At 48.6% G+C, this 25,437-nt stretch overlaps 2 protein-coding genes and 1 pseudogene across 2 annotated transcripts; 1 reads left to right on the top strand and 2 right to left on the bottom strand.

Moving 5' to 3' along the window:
* Positions 1-2,319: 2,319 nt before the first annotated feature.
* LOC133895354 (acetyl-CoA acetyltransferase 2-like) lies at positions 2,320-8,605 on the bottom strand (annotated as a pseudogene).
* Positions 8,606-17,721: 9,116 nt separating this feature from the next.
* On the top strand, positions 17,722-19,134 carry LOC133895342 (lysine-rich arabinogalactan protein 19-like). The gene is made up of 2 exons (XM_062335589.1): positions 17,722-18,583; positions 18,844-19,134. The coding sequence occupies exons 1-2, from the start codon at positions 17,981-17,983 to the stop codon at positions 18,928-18,930; spliced, it is 690 nt and encodes a 229-aa protein (XP_062191573.1). The 5' UTR covers positions 17,722-17,980; the 3' UTR covers positions 18,931-19,134.
* Positions 19,135-19,150: 16 nt separating this feature from the next.
* LOC133895331 (phosphate transporter PHO1-1-like) lies at positions 19,151-25,079 on the bottom strand. Its single transcript, XM_062335577.1, has 11 exons — positions 24,353-25,079; positions 23,958-24,228; positions 21,946-22,378; positions 21,731-21,851; positions 21,068-21,595; positions 20,822-20,926; positions 20,667-20,711; positions 20,428-20,580; positions 20,042-20,320; positions 19,587-19,723; positions 19,151-19,492 (listed from the first exon to the last, which is right to left on the bottom strand). Exons 1-11 carry the CDS (start codon positions 24,593-24,595, stop codon positions 19,405-19,407), a joined length of 2,403 nt encoding a protein of 800 aa, XP_062191561.1. The 5' UTR covers positions 24,596-25,079; the 3' UTR covers positions 19,151-19,404.
* Positions 25,080-25,437: the final 358 nt, after the last annotated feature.

Genomic DNA, 25,437 nt, shown 5'->3' with positions numbered 1-25,437 from the left:
TGTCATAGTTGTTAGAATAGCTCATGCTATCTTGTGATCCATCATGACCACCCTGTATGACATGCCTTTGTGAGGATAGGGTACCGTGGTCCTCGTCCTATGTGGTGCATGAGTTGCACGGGATCAACGTCAGAGGATGGGCATGGAGTAGCATCGCCTCCTTGACCGTCATCGTCACCGCTATCTGTCTTTAAGCTGTTGTCATTAGACTCTTGGTAAGTTAGATTTTTTAGGTATTATTCGTGCTCTCATCGCTTTACACTTGTCTTTTGCTCTTACCTTTAATCTTCTTGCTTTTCTTTAGATGCGCAAATTGCTTCTTCCTCTTTTTCATATACGTCACCTCCCACTTTAGTCTTAGAATTGCCTCTAGTTTTTTATAATTTTTTTTATTTTTTTCATATCCAATTTGAATTTTTTAATTCAAATTCGATAACCGTTCGCACTTCGAAATCGGTTCAGACGGTAAAACTGGTGAATTTTGAAACCCTGATCATGCGCAACATTATTGTCTGCATCAACAGTGCGGCCGAATGAGCTTGTGCGTCACAGATGAGAGAATATGAAACGCAGCAGATGTTCCTGATGTTGACACAGCTTGGCTCCTAGCCTGAAAATGGCACGGGCGAATATATCTGAATTCTGAAGTGCCCACAACATTGCATTGACAACATTACGCCTCTAGTTATGTTTACTCCTCGAATCAGAATCAAGTGAATGGGAAGGAATTGAAGATAAACGAAGGGAGGGCGAGATAAGCGGACATCCACAATTGAGGCGGCCCTGATTGCTGTCCCAAGTGTGCTTTTACAGGTGGGTTGCAGGAGCAAGGAGGCAGAATGGCAGATTTGACCTGGAATGGAAGTAGATGCTCCCCTCATCTTCTCCCCTCATGGCCATGGCCCATCGCCATTGGATATAACTGGACAGGACACCACCAACGTCACCTACTAATCATGAACTCATGTGGCATGTGCAAGGCACCACCGTCCCTGTGAAGCATGCCATGAGCCACACGGTACGCCTTGCGCTCGCAGTGCCCACATATATTCACACTACTGTATGCATAGATACTTATTTAGGTTATCTTCAACAGATACTTTAAAATTTTATCCTCTATAACATTGTTACAGCATTCTCTAACACTATTACAAGATCTCCTAACACTATTACAGCATCTTTTATTTTTTTCATCTCCAACAGCTATCTTATTTCCTATCTTACATTACTCTTCTCCTCCCCTCAGATCCACGTGCATACGCAGTCAACAATGATACAGACACCCTATCCATCCGCAAATTTGCTTCCTCCCGTATCCAATCGGCAACACTGTAGCAGTGAAAAAGCCAAAATGCGGTAGCTGCTGGAGCTGCGTTGCGGCCTGAGGCAGTCGGCAAAGCTCATGTAGCACTGGATAACACCAGGATAAAGTAACTGCTGGAGTTGATCTTACATAATATTTACAAAAGATCAAAGAAATTTAAAAATTGACGAAATACTAATGACAGGTATAACCACCTCTACTAATCATCCAAATTAAGACTTGATTCTAGACTGTCTCAGTTTTGACAAGATGATTGTGTGACATGAATAGTACTTGGTGTTTAGTGTGGGCACTACACGCCAAACTAGTGGTAATGGACTAACCTATTCTTGGGAACATGTAAGTCGTGACGTGTCAATCGCGACGTGAGTCCTTGCAAACAGGGTGGCTTTGAAGGATTGTACGGTCAAAATTTGGGAGGAATTAAGCCATTTGCTAGTAAATTTGTACGATCTAAATGAGGTAAATGTTATGTGGAAACCGAGTTTAACGGTCAGTGGAAACATATAAAAGGGGCACTGACATGAATGTACAGGAGAGGCAGGCGAGGTTGTCAGGGTCGCGAGCCTCGATCGTTTCATGTTTGACATGATCAGATCGCAGGGTGAGAAGAAAATTGTGAGGTGAAAACCATGTTCTAACGTTGAATGCCTGTTTGGAACAAAGCAAAAATACAAGAAGCTGAATCCTATAGGAAAGAAAATTACCTATGGGCTCTAGAGAATAGCTTTTTCCTAAGGAATCTTTTAGGATTCCTAACATGAGGTCCAACTTATGCAAAAATTCATTTGTGTTGATCTATGTGTTTTTCTCACGCTCTATTCAAACCATCGTTTTGCGGTTTTCTTGTTTTTTTGCGAATTGCAGTCCACTAGCATTTCTATCGGAATCCTATGTTTTTACTCGTGGAGTCCCTAAATAAGGCAAAGCTTTGAGAAATTTTTAAACTTCTACACATGTTTTGTGCGGAATGGATTCCGCGACTCCACAGAATTTGATGGCTTCCGCATGATAATTAGCCGACAAAAGAGGTGAGGATTGGCCCAACAAGCTGGCTCAAAACACTGTTCACTTCAGTACGACTTAAATTATTTTGCCGTCCAAAATTGCAAGCTGGAGTACCCTCTTGATGACGATCCAGTGTTTCTGCAATGCTTCAGCTGCACGCCTGGGACAATTTGTATTGTGGGTTCAATCATTCTAGGGAGTTAGTACACTTGAGCCCCTTAACCTTATCTTTAACTGTGGGGGTCATCAGAATCTTCATTCACACTTTCTCCAATGTAGCATTGTTATCTACTCCAGATCTGATCATCACATCCCATTTGGGGTACAAATTACAGCAATGTAATTTGAAATGCCTGTTGAAGATATTATACCCATGAGCAAGAAGTCTGCTCTAAAGAGTCGTCTTCCTCTTGTGAAAGTGAAAGCTTCTTTTTAGAAAAGAAAATGTCTTTTTTTCACGAGATAAGGTGAGGATCTTCAACTCAGCTCACAGAGAAGGGAGGCAAAATCTTGACCATGAATGTAGTTCAGTACCCATGCATGTTTCAATAACATGGTGGCTGTATCAGGATTAATCAAGGACAAGAAGTGTTTGTAATTATTCTTCTGCCCATCTGTTATTTTTATTGCTATACTTGCCATATAATGCCTTGTGCTGAGTAGCACACGGTCATCTTATTTTTTACAGTGTTCCTTCTATCATATCTGGCATATACACCATGAACTAATCCCCCCTACAATTAACAAAAGATACAACAGTGAAAACAACATATTTTACAATCCATCTCTTGCTAATTTGCTCACACCAACTTCACAATGAAGAATGAATATGCGAAGAAGGTTGTCTGCATCATGTCAGGGACGCTAAGAAAGTAGCCTCAAAATCAAATAACTCTAAACTGGTTTCTGTTTAATGAACAGTTCTAACGGTTGCAGGTTGAAAATCAAGTAGTGCAAGGAGTAATGGGAAAAAGGGTAGGAAAATAATTATACTGGTTAATGAGTATTTTCTAATGTGCAAATAACAAGTGATCACATGGATTGTCAGCATAATAAATAACTAAAGATTCAATTCTCCATAGGAAAAAGATTTGTAAGAAAAAACACTGGAGGAGCTTACATGAGCTCCAAAACGAGGGCTAAAGCACCACCACCACCACCATTGCAAACTCCAGCAACACCAAATTTTCCACTTTTCTGCCTAAGAATCTGTGGAGCAAAAGTTAGAAATTTAATAAACAGACAAACCACACCATTTTTCATGCCAAAATTCATGCTTTAGAGAAAAAAAAATAATGGCAGTGAAATATAAAATAACTTGAAATGCAGATAAGGATACAGAAAATTGAACAAAACTGCACAAAAGGAAAATTGCAGTCCACAGTAGTGTCCACATAGTGTAAGCTCAACTTATACTATTCTTGTTGCCCTGTATCAACGAAACATGAAAGTTCTAGAGTTACTCTGGAGCAAGGCCGTAAATAGAGTGAACAGGGCTGTTCAACATGATAAAGCAAGAAATATTTTAGCCAGCTGCCGTATATTCTTTAAATTCTGATAAAATATTAAAGGGTGATGATGCAAACGTGATGAGAAGAGTAATCTTATGTGCTCAGTCCATACACATTTTGCAGTCAAGAAGAATACATCACAACTATACATGGGCAAGAAGCGTACCCCAAGCAATGTGACTATAATCCGTGCACCACTGCAACCAAGAGGATGGCCCAGAGAAACAGCGCCGCCACTTAAGTTTAGCTTTCCCTGAAATATATATAGACATTTATGAGATCATTCACAGATACAAATACTAATACTAACTGCTGAATTATATAAAGATAAATAAAATTTAGTGACTCACAGAAGGGATATTAAGAAGCCTCTGATTAACTAACGCAACGACCTGCCGATGTCCAGAAGTATGGTTAAGTCTAGACTTGTGCTTCGGGCGTAAGTACTGTCGAAACTGAAAAAGTCAAGAACATACTGAGAAAGCCTCATTTATTCCATAATAATATATTTGTGAAGTTTGAAGGCCCGCATTTGATACAGCCTTTGGAATAGCGAGAGCTGGAGATGTCGTAAACAGCTCAGATGCCTGCAACAGACACAAAAATGCTCAATGTAATATGTCAAAGCAAGCAAGATTACAAGATAACTATGCCTCTAGTAGTGTATCATTAAATGGAAAACAGACATTTATGCCGGGCTAAAGGATAGTCTTCCTCATAACATAAAAACAATGGGCCGAGAAGATCTAAAAAAGTGAGATTTATTTGACAGACAATGCTTTTTAGGGGAATTGACAGACAATGTTTTAGGACACATGTCATGCAAGAGTTACCTAAGCAGCATCAGCATATCCTTTGATCCTTGCAATAACTTGAAGGCCAAGATTCTTAGCTTTCTCTCCACTGACAAGGACAATTGCAGCAGCACCATCACTGTGCATTAAAAGATAAGAATGGCATTACACTTACTGAATTACGCATCATCCAAACAAACTCAATTTAGCTTAAACAAAGACAAGGCATAGAGTTCAAACTTTGAAATAGGAAACGTCATGGCTAAGTGTGTAGGTAGGTAACCCTCTATCTCCGCCATCTGTGGCGTACGGGAATCCTAGCAATAAATACGAGATAACTTTTCTCATGGATAATACTACATGCGCTATTGTACAGATGTTGTGAGCATGGCCAGACGTGATTCTGCTCCTAAGGTAACTTGCACCACCTTTACCATGTATAGGGCTCAGGTGCATCCGTTTTTTTCCTTGTTTTTTCCCTCTACAATGGGAACTTGCACCACCTTTCCGGTTTTCAAATGTGGTGTCTCTTGGATGCAAGAACTTGTACCACCTTTACTGGTTTTAGAATGCAGTGTCCCTTGGATGCAAGAACTTGCACTGTCATTGATTTTTTTTCCCCTAACAGAACAACAGAAGGACCCCTCAACAATAGACAAGTAGCCAGATAAGCAGTGCTAAAGTCACTAGCTGTGCCGAGATACTTCTGTTGTTCCGTTACTTGTTCTAGCTCTTTGACAGTGCGAGAACCATGTTTTAGGAAGTCAATTAGATTTTTCAGCAGATTTATTTGCAGAGGACAGCCATGAAGCTTCTTTAGGGTGCCTCAGATTTCTTGTAACACTCCATATCATCCCAAAAACTTGGTTTATCCCATAAAAGAAATTGGACTATCCCATCTCAGCCTACCTCATTTGCTAACCAGTAACCACACACTAATTATTATTTCGAATCAACTACAAAATATACATGAAACACCCCTTTTATGTGAAATTCTAGGACATGGCTCAGAATCATGTGTGTGGCTCAGACATTGCACACTTATCCAGACCAACACCTAAAGTCAAAGAAAAGAAAGTTCTGGCGTGGTGTTAAGAACAAAAAATAAGTTTGGCGACTGTAGTTCCCCACGCTACATGCCCCAGCCCTTTCTAATTATTCAACTGAATAGTGTCTTAACAATCACGTATCCACCAAAGACTCAAGCTCAACATTCAACGGTATCGCACAGGTGTACTTACTCTTGTTATCTTGTGCGCTCAATCTGGCCTCTCTTGAATAATCTAGCCTCAGTACTCTAGGATTAACAGAACAGGTTCATGTGATTTTCACTGATGACAAAATACCACATGGTTTAACTGCCTATAGAAGGTAGTATGATCACTTACAAGTAGTGGTACAGGCGTACAGCCAACAGAAAGTCAGAAACAGATGCAACGGAAAGGAGTATTGTTATGGATTGACTTTTTGGGGAGGGAAGCTGGGGTATGGACTGGAGAGAAGATTAAATTAGTTAGGAGCAACAGAAAGACAGGAGAGAGAAGCATCCTGCGGCAGGGGAGAAATCACGAGGGAGGCGCGCGACAGACATACGTGAGGGTAGATAATTGAGAGGTCGAGAAGGTTCCGGATTTAACATTGCTTATTGATTCCAATGAATTGCCTTCCTGTTTATAGACATAGGCCCTAACAAGCTCAACTGAAGAATAGATGCAAATCTAATCGAATCAGATCTTATCTAAAGTAATTGGCTTAAGGCATAAGAAATGGAACTAAAAGGATAATACTAAGTCAAATCTACTTGTTGTCAGCTGTAGCCTTCCTTGGTTTTCATGGCCATAACAGTATCATAACAATACCAAAAGAGATTTTCCAGGCTATTAGTACTAAATAGATATATTTCAATTATAAACTCAATATATATCTAAATGAAAATACTTATTTTAGAATATGGTATGATCTTGACTTTAGCTGCATGTTATTTATAAAGATATATACAGCTAGTCAGAGTAACAAAGAGACACCTTATACTAGAGGAATTGCCAGCAGTTACAGAACCATTCGCCTTAAAAGTTGGCCCAAGTTTCTTCAACTTTACTGGATTAAACTGCACATGTAGAACACCAAAGAAATCATACCAAATCTAATGAGAGAAATATTGTGTTAATGGTTGTTATAGCCACTGCTAAGTGTGGATGTTTTTTTGTTTGTACTGTCGTATTCATTCTGACACCACAAAAAACTTTTTGAATCTGTAACAGTGAAAATCACCCCATATATTAGCCAGATTGTGGGATTACCTTCGCAAGGCTCTCATCCTTGTCAACAACTATTGGTGTTTTCCCTCTACCAGAAGAAATTTCAACCTGGGAAACAACAATGTTCGAAATTGGTGCCATGTGCTGGAGTATTTAAGTCTAATGCATAGAGGTTTTTTGGTTTGTCAAAATCATGCACACACAGGAGTAATCTCCCAAGAAAATGCGCCGCTGTCCCGAGCTGCTATTCCACGTTCGTTGCTGAGGATAGCATACGAATCCTAGTTGAAAGAACAAGTTACTGTCCAATATTAGTTTCTCGAGAAGTAGAATTTGACATGTTGTAATTCATAAAGCTTAGAGATGCAATCAACCTGCTCCTCCCTTGAAATTGAGTGCCATTCTGCACACAACTCGCCACACATCCCCATTGGAAAATCATTGTACACATCCCACAAGCCATCCTTGAGCATTCCGTCGACCAGAGCATCATGTCCAAACCGTGATCCTCATCTGCAGTTTATTTTCACAGCTTATTATTACCAAGCTACACTAGAAGATGGCTCGAGCCAAATCTACCATATAGCATCAATCACAAGAGAATAGTAATGAACCTTGCTTCAGCCACATATTTGGGGGCATTTGACATGCTTTCCATGCCACCGGCAACCACAACATCATTGATCCCAAGCTGGATAGTTTGTGCCGCAAGCATGACAGCTGCAAGTAGTTGGTGGTAACAGTCCAGGATAAGGCTCCCAGTTGCAAGGATAATTAACAATAAAATTCAGAATATAATATCTACGGCGATTGCATGCGGGCAACAAAATCAATTAGTACCCTTCATTCCAGAGGAGCAGACTTTATTGACGGTGGTGCAGGGGACGGTGTTGGGCAAGCCGGCACCCAGGGCCGCCTGCCTGGCCGGGGCCTGACCGAGGTTGGCGCTGAGCACGTTGCCCATGAAGACCTCCTGCACGAGAGCCGGGTCGACGTTCGCCCTCTTGAGAGCAGCTGATACATTGGGATTTGGGAGGAATCAACAATATTGTCACCACAGAGGCAGCGAGTTGCTAATGGATTTAGTGTTGTGGCCTTGTGGGATGGGGTGGAGTGTTTACCCTGGATGGCGACGGAGCCGCGCTTAGTGGCGGAGAGGGACGAGAGCGACCCGAGCAGGGCGCCGATGGGCGTGCGGGTGACGCCGACGGCGCAGACATCCCGAGGCTTCAGGCCCTGGTTGTCACTAGTGCTAGCAGCTGCGCTCGACGCCATGATCGTTTGAGGGTCGGAGACGGAGACGCTACGCCGACGGCGGCGATAACCTTAGCCGACGCACGCGCGCGCGCTGAGAAACCGAGGAGAGGAAGCGGAAACTTCGCCAATTTATATCAGGGCGGTTGCTGGAGAAGGGAGCGAGAGGGCGGCGGGTGTGTTGCTACCTCTCTCTTCCGCTGGCTTCGGTTCGCCTCTCCGGCTAATCGCCGCCTTCTCCTTCTCCGGCGGCTGCGGCGGCGGTAGTAATGGGAGGAGGAAGAGGAGGGCTGACTGGGTTTCGTAATTTGGATTTTTTTTCATAGTTGTTGGATTTAGAGGGAAGTTGGTCGGCTCGGAGGAGGAGGTGCGTGCGTGAGTGGGGCGGTGAGTCCTGCTAGCAGGATGACCGGTGTCGAGCCGAGTGGGATGAGCGGAGACGAGAGGTTAGCGAGGGGAATGGGATCTTCTGATTTCATTAACTTACGTAACTTTTAGATTTGTGTTGAACGGATTAGATCGGATACTACAATATCACTGTAACACTAACGTTATAGTATTTTTATCGTGCTGAAGTTAGAAGATTTCTATCCCAGTGAGAGAGGGGCGACAACTATAGAGCATATAGCGGGTTATTGTCGAAAAAGGATGGAGATGAAGGAGTGAGTCGATGTCTAACCTAGGTGGGCGTAGACGGTACGAGGTTGAAGACGACTCTGAGCCATTAAATATCTTAAAAAATAAAATAAAAAAGTGTCTATTTATCTATTAATAGGTTTATTTAAAAATCTATTAAATTATGGATAATTGAATCTAGGTCGGACGCCCTGGATTAATCTTAGCTTCAAATATAAGATTCCTAACCCCTAATCCCCACTCATTCCACCTCACCCCACATGCTTGCCTCCCGTCGCTGTCACTCTACGAGCTACAACCGCCCCATGCACCGCCGCCCTTCGTCTCATCATCGCCGTCTTTGATGCCGACGCAACCCGCCCTCCTTTGCCGCCCCTCTCTCTCCCTTCTCCTCATGCTCCCTCGCCGTCACCGTCGTTGGATCCACCGTCTCCGACCTCTGCCACCATCGCCAGCCCAACCGACGATCCTCCGCCACCCGCGACAGGCGGCGCTCCCATCGTCTTGCCGTCTCACCCACCACGCACCACCATCACCTAAGTGGCAACCTCCCCCGGAGCTGCCTCTACGGTCGGCAGCCCTCAAAATCCCCAAAACTCAAAACTCTAATCCTAACCCTAACCTTACCGTCGGTTGAGAAGATGATGTTGAAGGAGGAGCTCACCAAATAAGATAGCTGCACTAAGCTCCAAATTCATCCTAAAGTATAAAGTTCGACATATTTATTCTTTTTTATCGACATATAAATATCACTGTTCATAAAATAAAAGTCAGACATCTGGAAAAAAAAAAGCATCCGCTTATTTTTGAAATTTTAAGTATTTTTTGGAGCCGGAGATGAAAATGAGAACGGGATGAGATGGAATGGATGGCGAGTTAGGCTTGGATTCCACCGTGCCGCACCACATGGGCTCTGGCCTAGCCTACCGTTGCTATTTTCCAGCCTAGCCCATGTAAAATTTCTTGGACTGGGCTCTGGTATCAACTCTTAAAGATTAGCATTCCTTCCATCCATTTGAGTCTTATGATCCAAAATATAAGTTGTTTAGTAATGTATACTGTTAGGGCCTTTCAGGTGACATCTTGGCTGAATAATTTCTAGACAAACGATAACGTTCCAGAATCATCTCGAGTACTCTCCCTCCGGTCAATAATACATACTATCCTCGTTTTCATTTATTTGTCACCAGTTTTTACTGTAGCAATTTTAACTTTATATTTTTTATGAAAAAATATAAATACTTAAAAATATACGATACTAATGAAGTATATTTCACGACGTATGTCGGTGTATCAGGAATCGAGGGTCCCTGAGTCCCGAGGTCAGGCCAGCCGTCCACCACGTGTCACCATCCTGCGAGGTCCCTCTTGCGGGATAAGGAAAATCTAACTTCCAGGAGAAGGTGCTCGGGGCCACAGCCTCTGGTCCCCGAGCACCCCAGTTCCCCGATAGCCCGCAGAGTCCAAGTACCGGGAAGAAAGTGCTCGGGGAGGTGCCCGTTCGCCCCCGAGTGCCCTAATCCCCCGATGATCAAAAGAGCTAAGTGCTCGGGAGAGAGTGCTTGGGGCTGCACGTGGCAGCCCCCGAGCACTCGGTTCCCCGAAGGATCGTACAAGAGTACTCGGGAGATAGTGCTCGGGGCTGCACGTAGCAGCCCCCAAGCGCCCGGTTCCCTGAGGGTCAGTACAAAAGTGCTTGGGAGAGAGTGCTCGGGGCTGCACGTGGCAGCCCCCGAGCACTCGGTTCCTCGAAAGATCGTACAAGAGTGCTCGGGAGAGAGTGCTCGGGGCTGCACGTGGCAGCCCCCGAGCACTCGGTTCCCCGAAGGTTCGTGCGAGAGCACTTGATGCCCCAACGACCCAGAAGGGCCCCCGAGGGGCCCGCCGATGAGGTGTCAACCAGTCAGAGGTCCAAGACCGCATTTAATGTGCATGCGCGGCCTGACATCCTGACGTCCTGACATCCCCAACTGCTCCCGCCGCAGTGTCAGTCCCTGCCATGCTTTGGCAGAGGGGCGTGGGGCCATTAATTGCACGGGTCCCGTCCCGTATCATCCAGTGTATCTCGGGATAACGTTGCCAGGATCAAAGCGTTCCGCCTGCCACCCTGCCCTGGCAGAGGAACAAGACAGGGTGGCGCGCCGGGTGCCTCTGTGGCTGCTCGGCGGGCCCTCTCAACAGCGCCCGGCGCCAGGGCGTCCACAATGGCGGGTGGTCGGACGCGCGCTGCGTTTTGCGGTATATCGTGGCCGGCGAGTGCATAAAAGGATGGGCATACAGAAAGAAGAGCACGATCGAAAATATCACGAAGAAAGACGAAGAACACCGCAAGCAAGCTTGAGCAGAGCTAGAACAAGGGAGCCTCAAGCTCTTAGCCCTACAACATATTCTTGTAACCAGACATATCCATGAGGGATCCCCCTCAGGGAAGGATATTGCATCCACACAGGAGTAGGGTATTACGCCCCCGTGCGGCCCGAACCTGTCTAAACCCCGGTGCATTTATTTCTCCCTGCACTAGGTCGATCATTCCCCACCACCGGCCGTTGCATTTATTTCCACTTCCATTTATTTCTCCGACGAACTCATTCAGGATCATCCCCCCGGCCGAATCTCTAAAAAGGAGTCTCTCGGGATCCCTGCGACAGGAGTTCACCCTCCGACAGCTGGCGCGCCAGGTAGGGATAAGTCGACCAACCTTGTAAAATTTGTCAATTCAATGTAAATCTCAATGTGCAGTCGCATGTCAATTTCTTTTTTCTGGATTCCATATGTTTAATCTGTCTGGTGAGATGCTCGATTGTGCGAGAAAAAAGTTCGCTCTCTCATTTTCCCCGCTGATAAAAGAATCCCAATCGGTATGCATGCGGGCAGTTGCCGCTGACTTACGTCCGATGTGGTAGGCTGTGGTGTTCGGTGTCGTGACAGGCTCCCGGGCACTACCGAGTTCCTAGGCGCTCTGGGTAATCCTATCACTCAAACTGCTCGAGTAGTCCGGAGCTCAGGCCCCAGGGGCGGGCTGTCGGTGCTCGGTCTGGTCTGTCATACCCGGGCGCCACCGAACCATAGGACCGTTGGGTTATGCCCTCTGCCTGCTCTTGTCCGCCGGTCTGGGTATTCAAGAGATCTCAGGTTGAAAACGAGAGCACTATATAACAAGTACCGCACTAACAGAGCGCACCAAGCAAAGAAATTCCCCATTCTCTCTTAAGTCACAGGTCGACAATCAAGAGCAGCTCGACCACGAGGGCCTTGATGCCCAGGTCGCTGATCGGCCCCAAGGGTCCTCGGGTGGTCCTACCGCTTAGGCATAAGTGGTCGAGATCACCCAACCCCGGGATCCTCATGTGCCCCTTGACGCTCGGGCACTCCAGCTGAAGGAACCAGGTCCCCGGGCACCCCGAGCTTGGAAGCACACGCTCCTCCTGGATCGGTTGGCCGGAAGGCCGACAGTTGTCCGGTGAGTGGTTAAATTCTGACAAATTTACGTTCAATAGTACTCTGTTCCCAAGTCATCCTCGGGGGCCCTCGTATTCTAATCTGCCCGGTGAGATAATCTCCTCGCGCACAAAACCCTCCGTGTGTCTACTTTTTCCTGGAACGACAGAACGTTTCGTAGAAAGGTGTACCGCACGTACGGTAATGTCCGACCAAAGCCCTTCGTGGTGGTCGTGGTGTTTGGTCCGCTTTTAAGGACCCCGAGCACTATCGAGTCCCTGGGTGCCCTGGGTAATCATATCACTCGAGCCACTCGAGTAGTCCGGAGCCTAGGCCTCAGGGGCGGGCTGTCGGTGCTCGGTTCGGTCCGTCTTAAGCTCGGGCACCACTAAACCATGAGGACTCTTGGTCACATTTCCGCCCGCGCATGTCTCCGGTCTACTGACTGAGTGGTCGCGAGGTGAAAAAGTATTCACCGGTCATGGCGTGTTCCGTGCTGGATCGATCCATCTCTCGAGCAAGGAAGTTCGTGTTTTCGTCTTTTGACTTAGACGATGCGGACTCGCGAGGGCTCGGGGGCTGAACGCGCCAAGAACGACGATTGAGACGACTTCGTTCTCGGGGACGGAAAGGTCGGGAACGGTCCGACTGAGTACTCCCCGGGGCTTCAAGGCAAAACAGCGGAAGAAACACTAAATACTCAAGAACACTGGAGTTGCGAGCCCAAAGAAAAGTTGCCATTATACTCGCAAGTCGCGGTTCCAGGACCGGGAACGCTGCCGCTGCCGACGGCGACGGCGGGGAATCCGGCACTGGGATGTAGACTCGGGGGCGCTTCCCCCGATCCCCCGGTGCCACCGCTACTACAATGTCAGCGGTGCCCTCTTCTCTGGTGCGGCGGCTGCTGCCCGCAGCGGCCCCGTCACCAGCCCGCGCCGGGCTGTTCGTGGCCTCCTCGCTGATCAGCTCGTCCAACCCAGGGAGCTCGGGGGCCTCGGGGCTCCGGCTCCTCGGCCGGTCCACGAGTCCCTGGGCATCGAACTCCGGCAGCTGCGCCATGATCGCCACGCGCTCGGGGTTGGCGCAGAGCGCCATCTCCGGCCACGGGAGCTCCGCCCGGCTCATGTCTTCCACTCCGGTCACCACTCGGGTCATGCCTCTCAGCTCCGCTGGGCCCAGGTCCCAGCTTGCGCCGATTTGGGTCCGAGTGATATCCTCAGGCCCGGTGTAGAACCAGCACGGCCGGGCCCGCTCCCGCAGGGGCGCCAGGCGACGGCGCAAGAAGTCCGCCACCACCATGACCGAGGTCAGCCCGGAGTCACGCAGGAGTCTGATGCACTCGAACACCGGCTCCAACCTCGCGTCCTCCGGCGGCGGCACCTCCCACGTCGACCTCCGAGGTTCCGCCGCCGCTTACGGTAGAGCGAGACGATCGTGGGGGTCGACGCCGACGAAGAACCAGTCCCGTCGCCATTCCTCCCACTTGTGCGCAGCACCTGGGGGATGTACTGCTCCCCGAAGCCGTCTCGTAGCTGAAGGTTGCAACACCCCGCGACGTCCGCCGTGGAGTACCCCCTCTTCTTCCTAGCCGGCCGCAAGATGAAGAAGTGTCGGAGAAGCGTGGCCGAAGGCACCACCCCCATGAACATCTCGCAGAAGTGCGTGAAGACCGCCAGCACCACGACGGAGTTAGGGCTCAAGTGCACCAGCTGGATGCCGTAGGTCTCAAGAACTTGGAGGAAGAAGGTTGAAAACGGTGGCACCAACCCCGCCGCCACGAAAGAAGTGAATAAAACAATTCGCTCGGGAACGGTCGTCGCCGGCGGAAAGTTCGCCGGCGTCACCACCACAGCTCCCTCCTGCCCTTTGGGCACCAGCAGCTTCCTAATTTTGGCCGCCGCTTCTTCATTCTTCAGACGAGACTCCGGCAGAACGCTGTTCGGAGTCCTGTCGCGACGGCCTCCTCCGACTCTCGGCATCTCGACGGGAGCGGAGGTGTTCTGGTGGTGGAGAGAAAGGAGGAGAAGCGCTCCGATCGCCTGAAAGGTTTCTAAGGGCTTCGGAGCACGGAGGAGGCAAGAGAAAGATTGCAGGAAGGCGTAAAAAGAGGGACGGGTCGATCCCCTCCCCCTTTTATATCTCAGAGTTCAAACGTTGCCGGCCAACGGTTCGCTCGGCGGGACGGCCTCCTCGGTCGGCGCAACTGCCAGGCGAATCTCCCGCCGATCGTGCGGCATCAGCGGCTGCCAGGCGTATTTTCCTCGATCTGCGCGGCCGCCGCGCGTGCCGCTCGTACCGTTGTCATGCCCTTCGGGAGTTGTGTGGACACGCATCTACTCGTCTCCCTGCTGGGCCGTACCCGAGGCCCGGGTCTAAAAGGCTACCTCTTGAAAGCCTGCCATGTGGCGTCCACGCCAGCCTCGGCCTCGTCCGCGACAAAGGGCCCATCCGTAGTCTCCGTGCCATCACCTGCCAATGGGCCCGGGGGCTACTGTCGGTGTATCAGGAATCGGGGGTCCCTGAGTCCCGAGGCCAGGCCAGCCGTCCGCCACGTGTCACCATCCTGCGAGGTCCCTCCTGCGGGATGAGGAAAATCTAACTTCCAGGAGAAGGTGCTCGGGGCCACAGCCTCTGGTCCCCGAGCACCTCAGTTCCCCGATAGCCGGCAGAGTTCAAGTACCGGGAAGAAAGTGCTCGGGGAGGTGCCCGTTCGCCCCCGAGTGCCCTAGTCCCCCGATGGTCAGAAGAGCTAAGTGCTCAGGAGAGAGTGCTCGGGGTTGCACGTGGCAGCCCCCGAGCACTCGGTTCCCCGAAGGATCATACAAGAGTACTCGGGAGAGAGTGCTCGGGGCTGCACGTAGCAGCCCCCGAGCGCCCGGTTCCCCGAGGGTCAGTACAAAAGTGCTCGGGAGAGAGTGCTCGGGGCTGCACGTGGCAGCCCCCGAGCACTCGGTTCCCCGAAAGATCGTACAAGAGTGCTCGGGAGAGAGTGCTCGGGGCTGCACGTGGCAGCCCCCGAGCACTCGGTTCCCCGAAGGTTCGTGCGAGAGCACCTGATGCCCCGACGACCCAAAAGGGCCCCCGAGGGGCCCGCCGACGAGGTGTCAACCAGTCAGAGGTCCAAGGCCGCATTTAATGTGCATGCGCGGCCTGACATCCTGACGTCCTGACATCCCCAACTGCTCCCGCTGCAATGTCAGTCCCTGCCATGCTTTGGCAGAGGGGCGTGGGGCCATTAATTGCACGGGTCCCGTCCCGTATCATCCGGTGTATCTCGGGATAACGTTGCCAGGATCAAAGCGTTCCGCCTGCCACCCTGCCCTGGCAGAGGAACAAGACAGGGTGGGCGCGCCGGGTGCCTCTGTGGCTGCTCGGCGGGCCCTCTCAACAGCGCCCGGCGCCAGGGCGTCCACAATGGCGGGTGGTCGGACGCGCGCCGTGTTTTTCCACCGCCCCTGTCACTTCGCCCAGAGGAAACGATGACGCCTTGGAACATGTGCCCATTCTTTCCCATTTGGGGTATGTCGTGGGCGGCGATTGCATAAAAGGATGGGCATACAGAAAGAAGAGCACGATCGAAAACATCATGGAGAAAGACGAAGAACACCGCAAGCAAGCTTGAGCAGAGCTAGAACAAGGGAGCCTCAAGCTCTTAGCCCTACAACATATTCTTGTAACCAGACATATCCATGAGGGATCCCCCTCAGGGAAGGATATTGCATCCACACAGGAGTAGGGTATTACGCCCCCGTGCGGCGCGAACCTGTCTAAGCCCCGGTGCATTTATTTCTCCCTGCACTAGGTCGATCATCCTCTACCACCGGCCGTTGCATTTATTTCCACTTCCATTTATTTCTCCGACGAACTCATTCAGGATCATCCCCCGACCGAATCTCTAAAAAGGGGTCTCTCGGGATCCCTGCGACAGAAATTCACCCTCCGACAACGTACCTCTTAAAACAGAAGTTTTAGATATCTATAAACTTTTTTAGAAAAAACATAAAATTATAATAAAAATTGATGATAAATAAACGAAAATGAAGATAGTATAGTTGAAAATCCTAGTTCTACAGCTGAAAAGACGAGTAAATATGACCGGAGGGAGTAGCTGGTAACTGGTAAGCACTAAGCAGGAACCGAGGAACGTGACGCACGAGCTAACGTGCACTCAAAACGCGACGCACCGTTCACCTGTTCATTTGGACGGGTCGACTCGACACACGACCCGATGCGTACTTGGAAGCCTGTATCCGAGTCATGGAGATGAGAGGACGGGACTTATCAGATGCAACGCTGGCAGTGACCAGCCAGTCCATAAAAAGTGTAGTAAAAAAGAGATGCTCTTTTTCTGCGTGTGTTGGCCAGTGCTTCCGTGCAGACCAAGCGAGTCTAGCGCAGTGACATGTCACCTGACATTCACCAAACCACAAAAGAGACCGACCTGACACGGCTACCCAGCTTGCGTTTCTGAATCGGTGTGCGCCAAAGATTGGTTAATCCGGCCGGTGGATTGGAAGGAATTCCTGTAAATTGTCTATGTTTCGGATAGTCGTGAAATGCAAGTAACTTGGCAAGCTGGAGATGGAGAACCCAGCTGCTGGCGTTGTTGGCCTCTTGTCAATGCTGCCTTCCTGAAGATCTGCTACAGTAACCATACAGTGATCATTTAGCTAGCAATCAAAAGTTAGGGCTGCATCCAATATTCACAACTCTAAAGGTGACTTAGGTTAATAGCATGGTTAGTTTTGTAGTATTTTTTTTCATGATAATATTTATTAAAAATTAATTTCTTTTATTATTTATTTTATTTTATATAAGCTCTTTATTTAAATATTCTGTTTTTCAAACTATATGGAAATCGAACTGCTAATTTTTTTTATAAATTTTAATTTTGAATTTAACTATTTATTAATTGATGGATTTTTTTATTTAATTTAGTCCATTAGACGTTCATAACAAATTAACAATGAGTGATCTAGATTTTTTTCCGATTAACTAGTTAATTTCATGATATTGAGAACAAACATACAGTGACTCATTCTAATACTCAAATAATAATATAATAGATGGAAAAACAAAAACCATTTCAAGTTGAGACCTCATTTGAAACACGTGGAGTTTTTCCTTATGCATGAGAAACCGAACTAATTCCTGCTAAATTCCGGCGAAATTTCTATGGAACTCATAGTCTTGTATGTCCTGACCCGTTCTTTTCAGTCAAGATTCTAGACATCATCGTACACAGTACTGCGTAGTGCAGATACATGGCTATATGCACCAACCAAGCAGGGCACTTGCATGGTTGTGAAGCACAAAATCAAAAGTCACCAAAGAAAAGGCAACCAGCCGGTGTCCTTGTTGTCTTGCTGCTGCAGCTAGGTTGCAGTATAAATTTTTAGCAACAAAAGCAGCTTTCCGTCGCAAAAAGGGATCAAAAGCACCTTAATTTGCTTGTTTAATTTGTTTGGTTGAACACGAGAAGAAAGATTACTTGAGGGCATGCAAAAGTAGCGTTGAGAGTCTGCACAGACGAGACGACGGGTTCGTTGTCGGGTCGCCTTTGGCGTCGCGCTGCACGCCCACCCGACTCCCTTCGCGCCCAAGCTAGTACCATACCACCAAACGCCACGCCACACACGAGCGCGCGCGCGCACCATATACTCTCCTCGCTGCCATCTTCTTCGTCTGTGCAAGATCCATCGGTCGCATTGCCAGTCTTAGCAGTTCCCGCGCGTCCAAGGAGCAGCAGCGGAAAACATGGCAGTGCCGCTCCTCCGGCAATGGCGCGGCCTCGCCGTGCTCACTGCCCTTCTCGCTGTCCACCTAGGCGCCGCCGTGGCGCAGTCGCCCGCCACGGCCCCTGCCCAGTCCCCGCCGGCCGTACCGACTGCTCCAGCCAAGTCGCCACCCGCCCCGGCCACCCCGGCTCCCACCGCCACCCCTGTCGCGCCGTCAAAGCCGCCGCCGGCCGCGCCCGCGGTCGCGCCAGCCACGCCCCCGCCAGTGACGCCGCCACCAGTGACGCCTCCTCCCGTGACACCTCCGCCGGCGACGCCTCCACCTGCCACGCCACCGGCGGTGCTCCCGCCCGCGACGCCGGCACCGGTGGCTACTCCCCCGGCCGAAGCGCCCGCGGTGTTGCCGCCCGCGACGCCCCCTCCGGTCGCTGAAGCGCCCGCGGTGCTGCCTCCGGCGGAGGCGCCGTCCAAGGGCAAGAACAAGCACAAGAGGAGGAAGAAGCAGCACGGCAAGAAGGAGGCGCCCGCGGAAGCGCCGCAACCGCTGAGCCCGCCGGCGCCCGCCGCGCCGACGCCCGCAGAGGACGACGTGTCCGGCCCTGCACCGTCAGCGTCCGATCTGGTAATGCACGAATCACGATACTACTACTCGCTAAACAAGAGACAGCCCTTCGGTACTAAAGCAGAGCAAAATCAGTTTGCGAAAGTAGATCTAGTCTCTTGTCACCGATCAAATCAAATTTTCATCAGTGTCGCTGATCAAACTCTGAGAACATAAACAAAGCAATTCAGGGTGGCAATTTGGCGAAAACTTTAGTTCTTCTGTATTTTAGTGCAAAGAAAAAAAACAAGTAATCACAACTATTCTGTCTCTTACTGCAGAGTGCGAGCAGCAGGCAATACCAGCATTGGGGTGTCGTCGTCGTGCAGACCGTCATGGCTGTGCTTTTGCTATCGCTAGCGTGGTAAATCCCAGAGAGTGATCCATATATCAATGTACCAGCTCATGATTTAAATATTTCCACTGTTGTTGTATCATCATAGACTGGTGAGATTATCTTCGGGATTTGTTATAGGAACCATTGGTTTGTGGCTTGTGATAATTTTGACATGTTTTGGTACTCGTTTTTTTCATTCATCTTGGAATAAATGCTCGCATTTGTTCAGACAAAAGACGGTGAAATGCTATCTTTTATTCTCTTATTTACACCTTGATGCATCTAGGAACGAACAAATGATTCCAACATCTTCAGTTATATAGAGATGCCATCGCCTGAAGGAACTACGCGCATAAACAGCTATGACTAAGCTTACAACAAAGTACTATTTAAGGCACTGAACAATTCTCCACCTCTCGAGTTCTTCACTTCAAAAAAATTCAGCAGAATGGTGAAGAAACAAGTGTTCGATCTAGTCATGGTCAGATGATTCGGTAGTAGTACATTAGTCCTCGTTCACTTCGTGAAAAGGCAGTGGAACAGTCTTTACCGCCCGAAACTTGCCAGCATTGTTCAGATGCTCATTCTCCAACCTGAAAATTTCATGGTTTGGGTTCAGACTCTCAAACTCAATGTATTGTTCAAGAAAGAGATTGTTCAGAACAATTAAACTAGTTTTTTCTTTACCTATAGAAATTCCAATGCCCCCGTCGGATCACCTCGAGGGCCGCTAGAAAGAATGAAGTGACCCTAGAGTCCAAACTCCCAAAGTTTGGATGAATTACGGCCTGCAGCCAAGCAAGCCTCAGCACAAGGTTCAGTCCCTGCAAAAAGTCCAGACAGGAATAAGAACATTTCACTTCAGCCTTTGGTTCTTTGGGAACCTGATTCTTCAATAGTGAAGAACAAATGGCAGGTTCATCCATTTAGATCTTCTGATAAAAAATTTAGTGTTGGATACTGAGAATGAGCTGCAAGTTTTTAAATTTTCGTGCGTGACCAAATTTCTGCTTTGATTATTGGTTTCTTAATAGGACGGCCTGTCTGAACTCTGAACCGAGCAGTTTGTTCTGCACTGCAACCGAACCCATTTGGGCTCGCTTTACTAATTTCTCTGAGCGGCGATGAACTGATGAACGTACCATTGACAAGTAGTATATGGATTTCCTCTTGAGGATCAACTCGTTCCTGAGCCACGGGTTCTTGGAGTTGGCCTGGAGCAGGCCCCAATCCTTGACGAAGTCCCAGTACAGCTGGTACACCGTGGCGGTGCTCGACACAGCGACGAGGAGCGAGAGCGAGGCTAGGCTCTTGTCCTTCTCGTACGCCACCTTGGCGCCGGCGGCGAGCATGGCAGAGACGTACTTGCCCAGGTTCACCAGATGGTTCGTGTCCCCCTCGTCGAACCACCTCCTCGCACACTGAACCAACATATTAAAAAAAAAAATCAGACATTCAGACTTCAGAAACTGCAGGAACTGAGGAATTCAGGAATGGACTCTGCTGTACAAAGTATGTTGTAGTTCACCTGCATGGCCCTCCAGTAGTAGGGCAGGAAGGAGACAGCATAGGCCAGGTCTCTGATGTGCTTGGTGTTGATGCAGTAGCCATACTCCTGAGTTCTGTAGCTTCCACTGATGTAGTAGCAAGCAACATACTCTAGGCTTCTCAGCATAGGCACCTGTACATTTTTGGAAGTGTTCTTTTAAGTTTCAGTGGGATTAGTGGATGTTATGGATGATGGGAAATGATGAGAATCAGTAGTACCTGACTGCAAAGCTGATCAGCCATGAAGAAGTCTACCATTACAACCTGCAAGTGTTCAGAGACCACTAGTCTAAACATTGGCCCAGTTTGATTCCAAGAAAATCATGCGAAGCAAAAACTGATCAGAATGGTTGCTAGTGGCTATGCTGCTCTACCTTGTAGAGTGGTGACAAAACAATGTTCCTCAGTATCCTGAGGAACTGAAACCGACTCGACCGGTACACGAAGTTGAACGGGCAGAACAGCAGCAGCAGAAACACCTACATGCATATATCCAACACATTTTTTCCATTATTCCCATTCTCAAGTACAGCTGCTGCAGAAGAATGTTCTTTGGTTCTCCTGTAGTCACGATGAGATGACGATCAGAACAATAATAATTGTACTAGCTAGAGACTCACCAGGAGCAAGATCCCGGGGATGGCCTGGACGTGCGGCGACGCGTGGTAACCCCTGAGGACGAGTGCGAGGTGAGCGAACACGACGGCGGCGACGGCGGCCATGGACGCGGCGCAGACGAGGAAGACGTCCCGGGGCCTGAGCTCACCCCCAGTGGGCGATGACTCGAAGATGAAGCCGTAGTTGACGCGGCACATGCGCCACGCCACCATGTTGCAGCCGTACAGGAGCAGGTGCAGGAACAGCAGCCCGAACATGCTCAGCACCGGGTACACGGTCTCCATGTACACGGAGTCGCCGCTGCCGGCGCGCCGCCGTGGCGCCGCGGTGTACATGCCCGCCGTGTGCGCCATGACGCAGTAGCCCATGAACAGCGCCGCGAAGCACCCGGTCATGAGCCCGGTGAAGAACGTGACGGTGTGCGACTCCTTCCGCTGCGCCGGCTTGAGGTACTTCATGGCCTTGCGCCGGTTGTCGCCGGCGAAGTTCCGGACGAAGATGTCCTCGACCTCGTCCATCAGCTTCAGTGCCTGCAGTGAATTGAATGGGACCCATCAGTTTCAGAATAGCAAGTACAGCAAGCTCTCTGTCGGATAACAGTCAGACAGAGAATGAAACAGAGCGAACTGTCTGCGTGTGTGAAACTGTAAAAATGCTGTACATGCCTCGTCAGAGCTGTTGAAGTAGGAGGTCTCCACCACCTTGAGGTATACGGAGAGGACCTGTTTGCCACTAACCTTCTCAAACTTCTTTAGGATCTTTACAAATGCCATCATGTTCAGGTTCCTGCACATTGCAAGAAGATGCTATTAGCAACAAGTCGCTTATAACTGAAGAACAAAAGAAACGAAAGCAATCTTGCAGTTCCGAATGCGCTTACCGGTACGTGGCGAGGTAGCCCAGGCCCTTGTAGAGCTCAACGAAGGCCCCCTTGATCATCTTCTCCGCGTGCCGCAGCTTCGTCTTGTTGATGCTCTGCTTCCCCACGCTGCCATCAGGGTTGCATTTCTTGGAGTTCTGGCTGACGAGGTCGTCCCAAAGGATGTCCGTCAGCGCGGAGATCGTCCTGGAGGGGGTCGTCAGGGGAATGTTGATCTTCAGGCTCTTCCTCTGGCAGCTGCTGGCCAACCTCCCTAGGTTCTTCGGCTCCGGCGCAGGCCTCAAGAAGGTTCCAGAACCTTCTAGATCCTGTGGAGTCGTTGCGGGCTGGTCTTCTTCAGCCGTGCCGCCGGGGTCTTTGTTCAGTATGGTTTCTAGCTCGTTCTGGTCCGTGTCTGTTGCTGATGTCATCACATACCTTGTGGACTCATCCTCTGTTTTCAGTTAAAAAATAAATAAAAAATGGGTATCAAATGAATTAGATATCTTGTACTTCAGAAAAGAAAATAAACTACAGATGTTCTGCATGAGAAGGAAGAAACTCTGCTTTTCAAGAGTCATAATACAGGATATATTTCATTCAATTTTTTAATATATTTATTTCGTTCAAAAATAATAATACAGGATATATAAATGCATGGAATTTTCGCATTATGTTTATCTTTCTGGAATCAGTGGAGGCATCGGCATATTATTATTATTATTATTATTATTATTATTATTATTATTCACGTGTCATGTACATACTTATCAATCCAGGTCTATGCAAAATGTGAGGATTGGCAAAATTTAAAAATAAATAAGATTATCTAATGCAACACTAAAGCTGGATAACAATACTGTCATGCCAAATGAAGAGAGAACTAAAGATATCCACACGATAAAAGGAGACGGATATTCCCCTGGCAGAGCTTAGTGACTTCTTGCGCACAAGCCTCAAACATTCGATCCGTCGACATGGACCTCACCTCGATCACCACTTCACCAGTCACCACTCCCATTTGCCGCGTCAGTTGCGAGCCTACGTGACATCTCACATGGGTGGAGCAGGGGCATTCCAGTAGGCTGAGGACTACCCTGTATTTTGAGGAATAGCTTGCTACCATGCCGTAGAACCAACGCCGCACCATGGACAAAATCGGGGGAGCTCGATTGAACTTCCGCTATGGTGGCACTCAATCTGCATATGTTGGGTGCTCGGCATAGGATCACCTCCTAGAGCTTGTGTGCTATGGACGGCCCCAACGTGTCACGGGCGTGAAGGACGGCGCCGGCCTCGACCTCGGCCTAAGACTGTGCTGACTGGAGACGATGAAGGGAGAGAGGACGGCGAGGAGAATGAAAGGATAAGAACGATGACTAGTAGATGACAGCGGTCGCAAGAAGATGGAAGCTATGTACCGGTGGTGTCAAGGGCGGACCCAGCCTAGAAATCGAGCAGGACCTGCTAGCTACAGTAACGCTAGAGCTACAATAAAAACGTCTACAATCCATTAAACCAGCAAAAATGAGTAGTGCAAGTGCCTCCGCTCCTATAGAGCTAAATCCGCCCCTGGGTGGTGTATATGAGTAGTGGGACCTTTCTTTTTAGACCCACCTATCATTAGTCCATATCATTGTCGGTGTAATTTTTTTCTTTTTAACATAAATTTATGTAAGACTTTATTTTATATTTGAACTATTTATGTTTCTTTTAATTTCAAATTTGTTTGTTGCATTTATGATGTAATAAGATCTTTTAATATATTTATAATAAATTTTATATTTGTATTTTGAATTTGCAGTCTTATAAAATTTTTGGAGTGCACACCTAACCAAAAATTCCTAGCTCCGCCACTGACATCTCATCTCACGTTAGCTCATCGCCGGCCACACGACACATACTAGCTAGCTAAGCCGGCATCCTAGCTAGTAGCTAGCCTAGTATAGTAGTTCCACTACAGACACCGACTGCCATGCACGGTGGACACCATGATCGTCGGTTGATCATATCAGAGCTTCGAAGGCACTCACCGGAGCCGGAGGTGGTGGAGCAGGACACGGAGGGGTCCTCCCTCGCCGCCTTGAGGTCGGCGAGTATGTCCATCTGCTTCCTCAGGGACTGGCCCCTCTGCAGGAACTCCTCCTCCTTGCCCTTGTAGAACTGGTTCACCTTGTTCAGCTGCGCGTCCAGCCGCGCGAAGAACTCCCGCGCCGCGTCCGTGTCGTCGGCGAACTGCTCCAGCAGCTCGGTCTCGTACACGTCCCCTCCCCTGCTCGCCGACCCGGTCAGCTTCCGGTGCACCTATATATGACCAACACACGCAAAAGATACATGTGTGATCAGGAGTACAGCTGGTTGGAGAACACACAAGACTTTCATCCGTGCATGATGCATGTGCATGTACAGTGCAAGTGTTAATTCGTACTTGTATGACTCCATGGTCCTTGGGTGCATTGGAGCCAAAGAGATTAGGGAGCTTGTGCAAGAGCCATTGAGACAGAGAGGATTGTGATGCTTGTGTGCTGGTTAGACTTTTGCGATGTTCATGCTGGCCAAGCAGGGCGTGTTGCATCCTTTTCAGATCCTTTTTGAGCAGGCAATAGTCCACGAAGGCATGCTTCCACTCAGGGACCAGCTGCCCTTCAAACTGCTTGGAGAACTTCACCATCTTACGTCGGTGACGACGACGATGACAGTGATCTAGCTACTTCTGGTGGGGGTTGGGAGGGGGAGCAATGGAGATGCTTTTATAGGCTGTTGGAGGGCAAGGGAATCGCTTTGCAGGTGTTGGGAGACAGCACATTCCGAGATATACTGCGTTCTAGGCTTCTTGGTGATGTAGCTTTGCTGCCAACCTCTCAGATCACCAGGCCACCACTTGGTGGTAATGGTGATGGCCGGCGGTGGTGGATCGGACCGAATCGGATTCCGGGAGGGTATAGATCAAAATGATGGAGGTGAGGAGGAGGGTGGAAGCTAGAGAGATGCGTAGGAGGAAAAAGAAGGTGTTCGTGTGTTGGTATGAATGGAGATCGAGCTGCTATCTAGGAGGGGTGCTAGCTAGAGAAGAGAGAAGAAATCAGGTGCATATATGGTGGCATGTCTGAACATGAGGGGAGTGAGTGGAGAGGTAGTAGCAGAGAGGAGATTAGCTAGTGGGTGGCCCCCCCTCATGTAAATTGCGTGGCGATCAACAATCCTATCATTTGGTCCAGACACCATTACTTGGGTATGTATAGGTGTAGAGCACAAGCCACTCTATCAGGAAACATGGTGTGGCGGAAAGTAGGAGCCAATTATATATCCAACTTTACTTTTGCTAATTTATCTGTCAACTAAAAAATTAGAAGACCTTTACAGTGCCCTCAAATCAACATGCGCTGTCAATTTCCTTCCATCTAATGATAGAGATGTATTCTACACTAGTGAAAACTTCAACTACTAGTATACTAGTATTCGTGACTTGTTTTAATAGTTTGAGAGTACTATTGGGAGAAATAATAATAATGT

Source organism: Phragmites australis, chromosome 2 (genome assembly GCF_958298935.1).
Source record: "Phragmites australis chromosome 2, lpPhrAust1.1, whole genome shotgun sequence".
In the NCBI taxonomy this organism is placed as follows: domain Eukaryota; kingdom Viridiplantae; phylum Streptophyta; class Magnoliopsida; order Poales; family Poaceae; genus Phragmites; species Phragmites australis.
This window is presented reverse-complemented; position numbering and strand designations above follow the sequence as displayed.

Excerpts from the sequence above, each read along its gene's own strand:
- LOC133895342 (XM_062335589.1), top strand. The coding sequence starts at position 17,981 with ATGGCAGTGCCGCTCCTCCGGCAATGGCGCGGCCTCGCCGTGCTCACT. Across the intron at positions 18,584-18,843 it reads CACCGTCAGCGTCCGATCTG|AGTGCGAGCAGCAGGCAATA; the intron begins GTAATGCACGAA and ends CTCTTACTGCAG.
- LOC133895331 (XM_062335577.1), bottom strand. The coding sequence starts at position 24,595 with ATGGTGAAGTTCTCCAAGCAGTTTGAAGGGCAGCTGGTCCCTGAGTGG. Across the intron at positions 24,229-24,352 it reads AGGACCATGGAGTCATACAA|GTGCACCGGAAGCTGACCGG; the intron begins GTACGAATTAAC and ends GGTCATATATAG. Across the intron at positions 21,596-21,730 it reads ACTTCAACAGCTCTGACGAG|GCACTGAAGCTGATGGACGA; the intron begins GCATGTACAGCA and ends AATTCACTGCAG.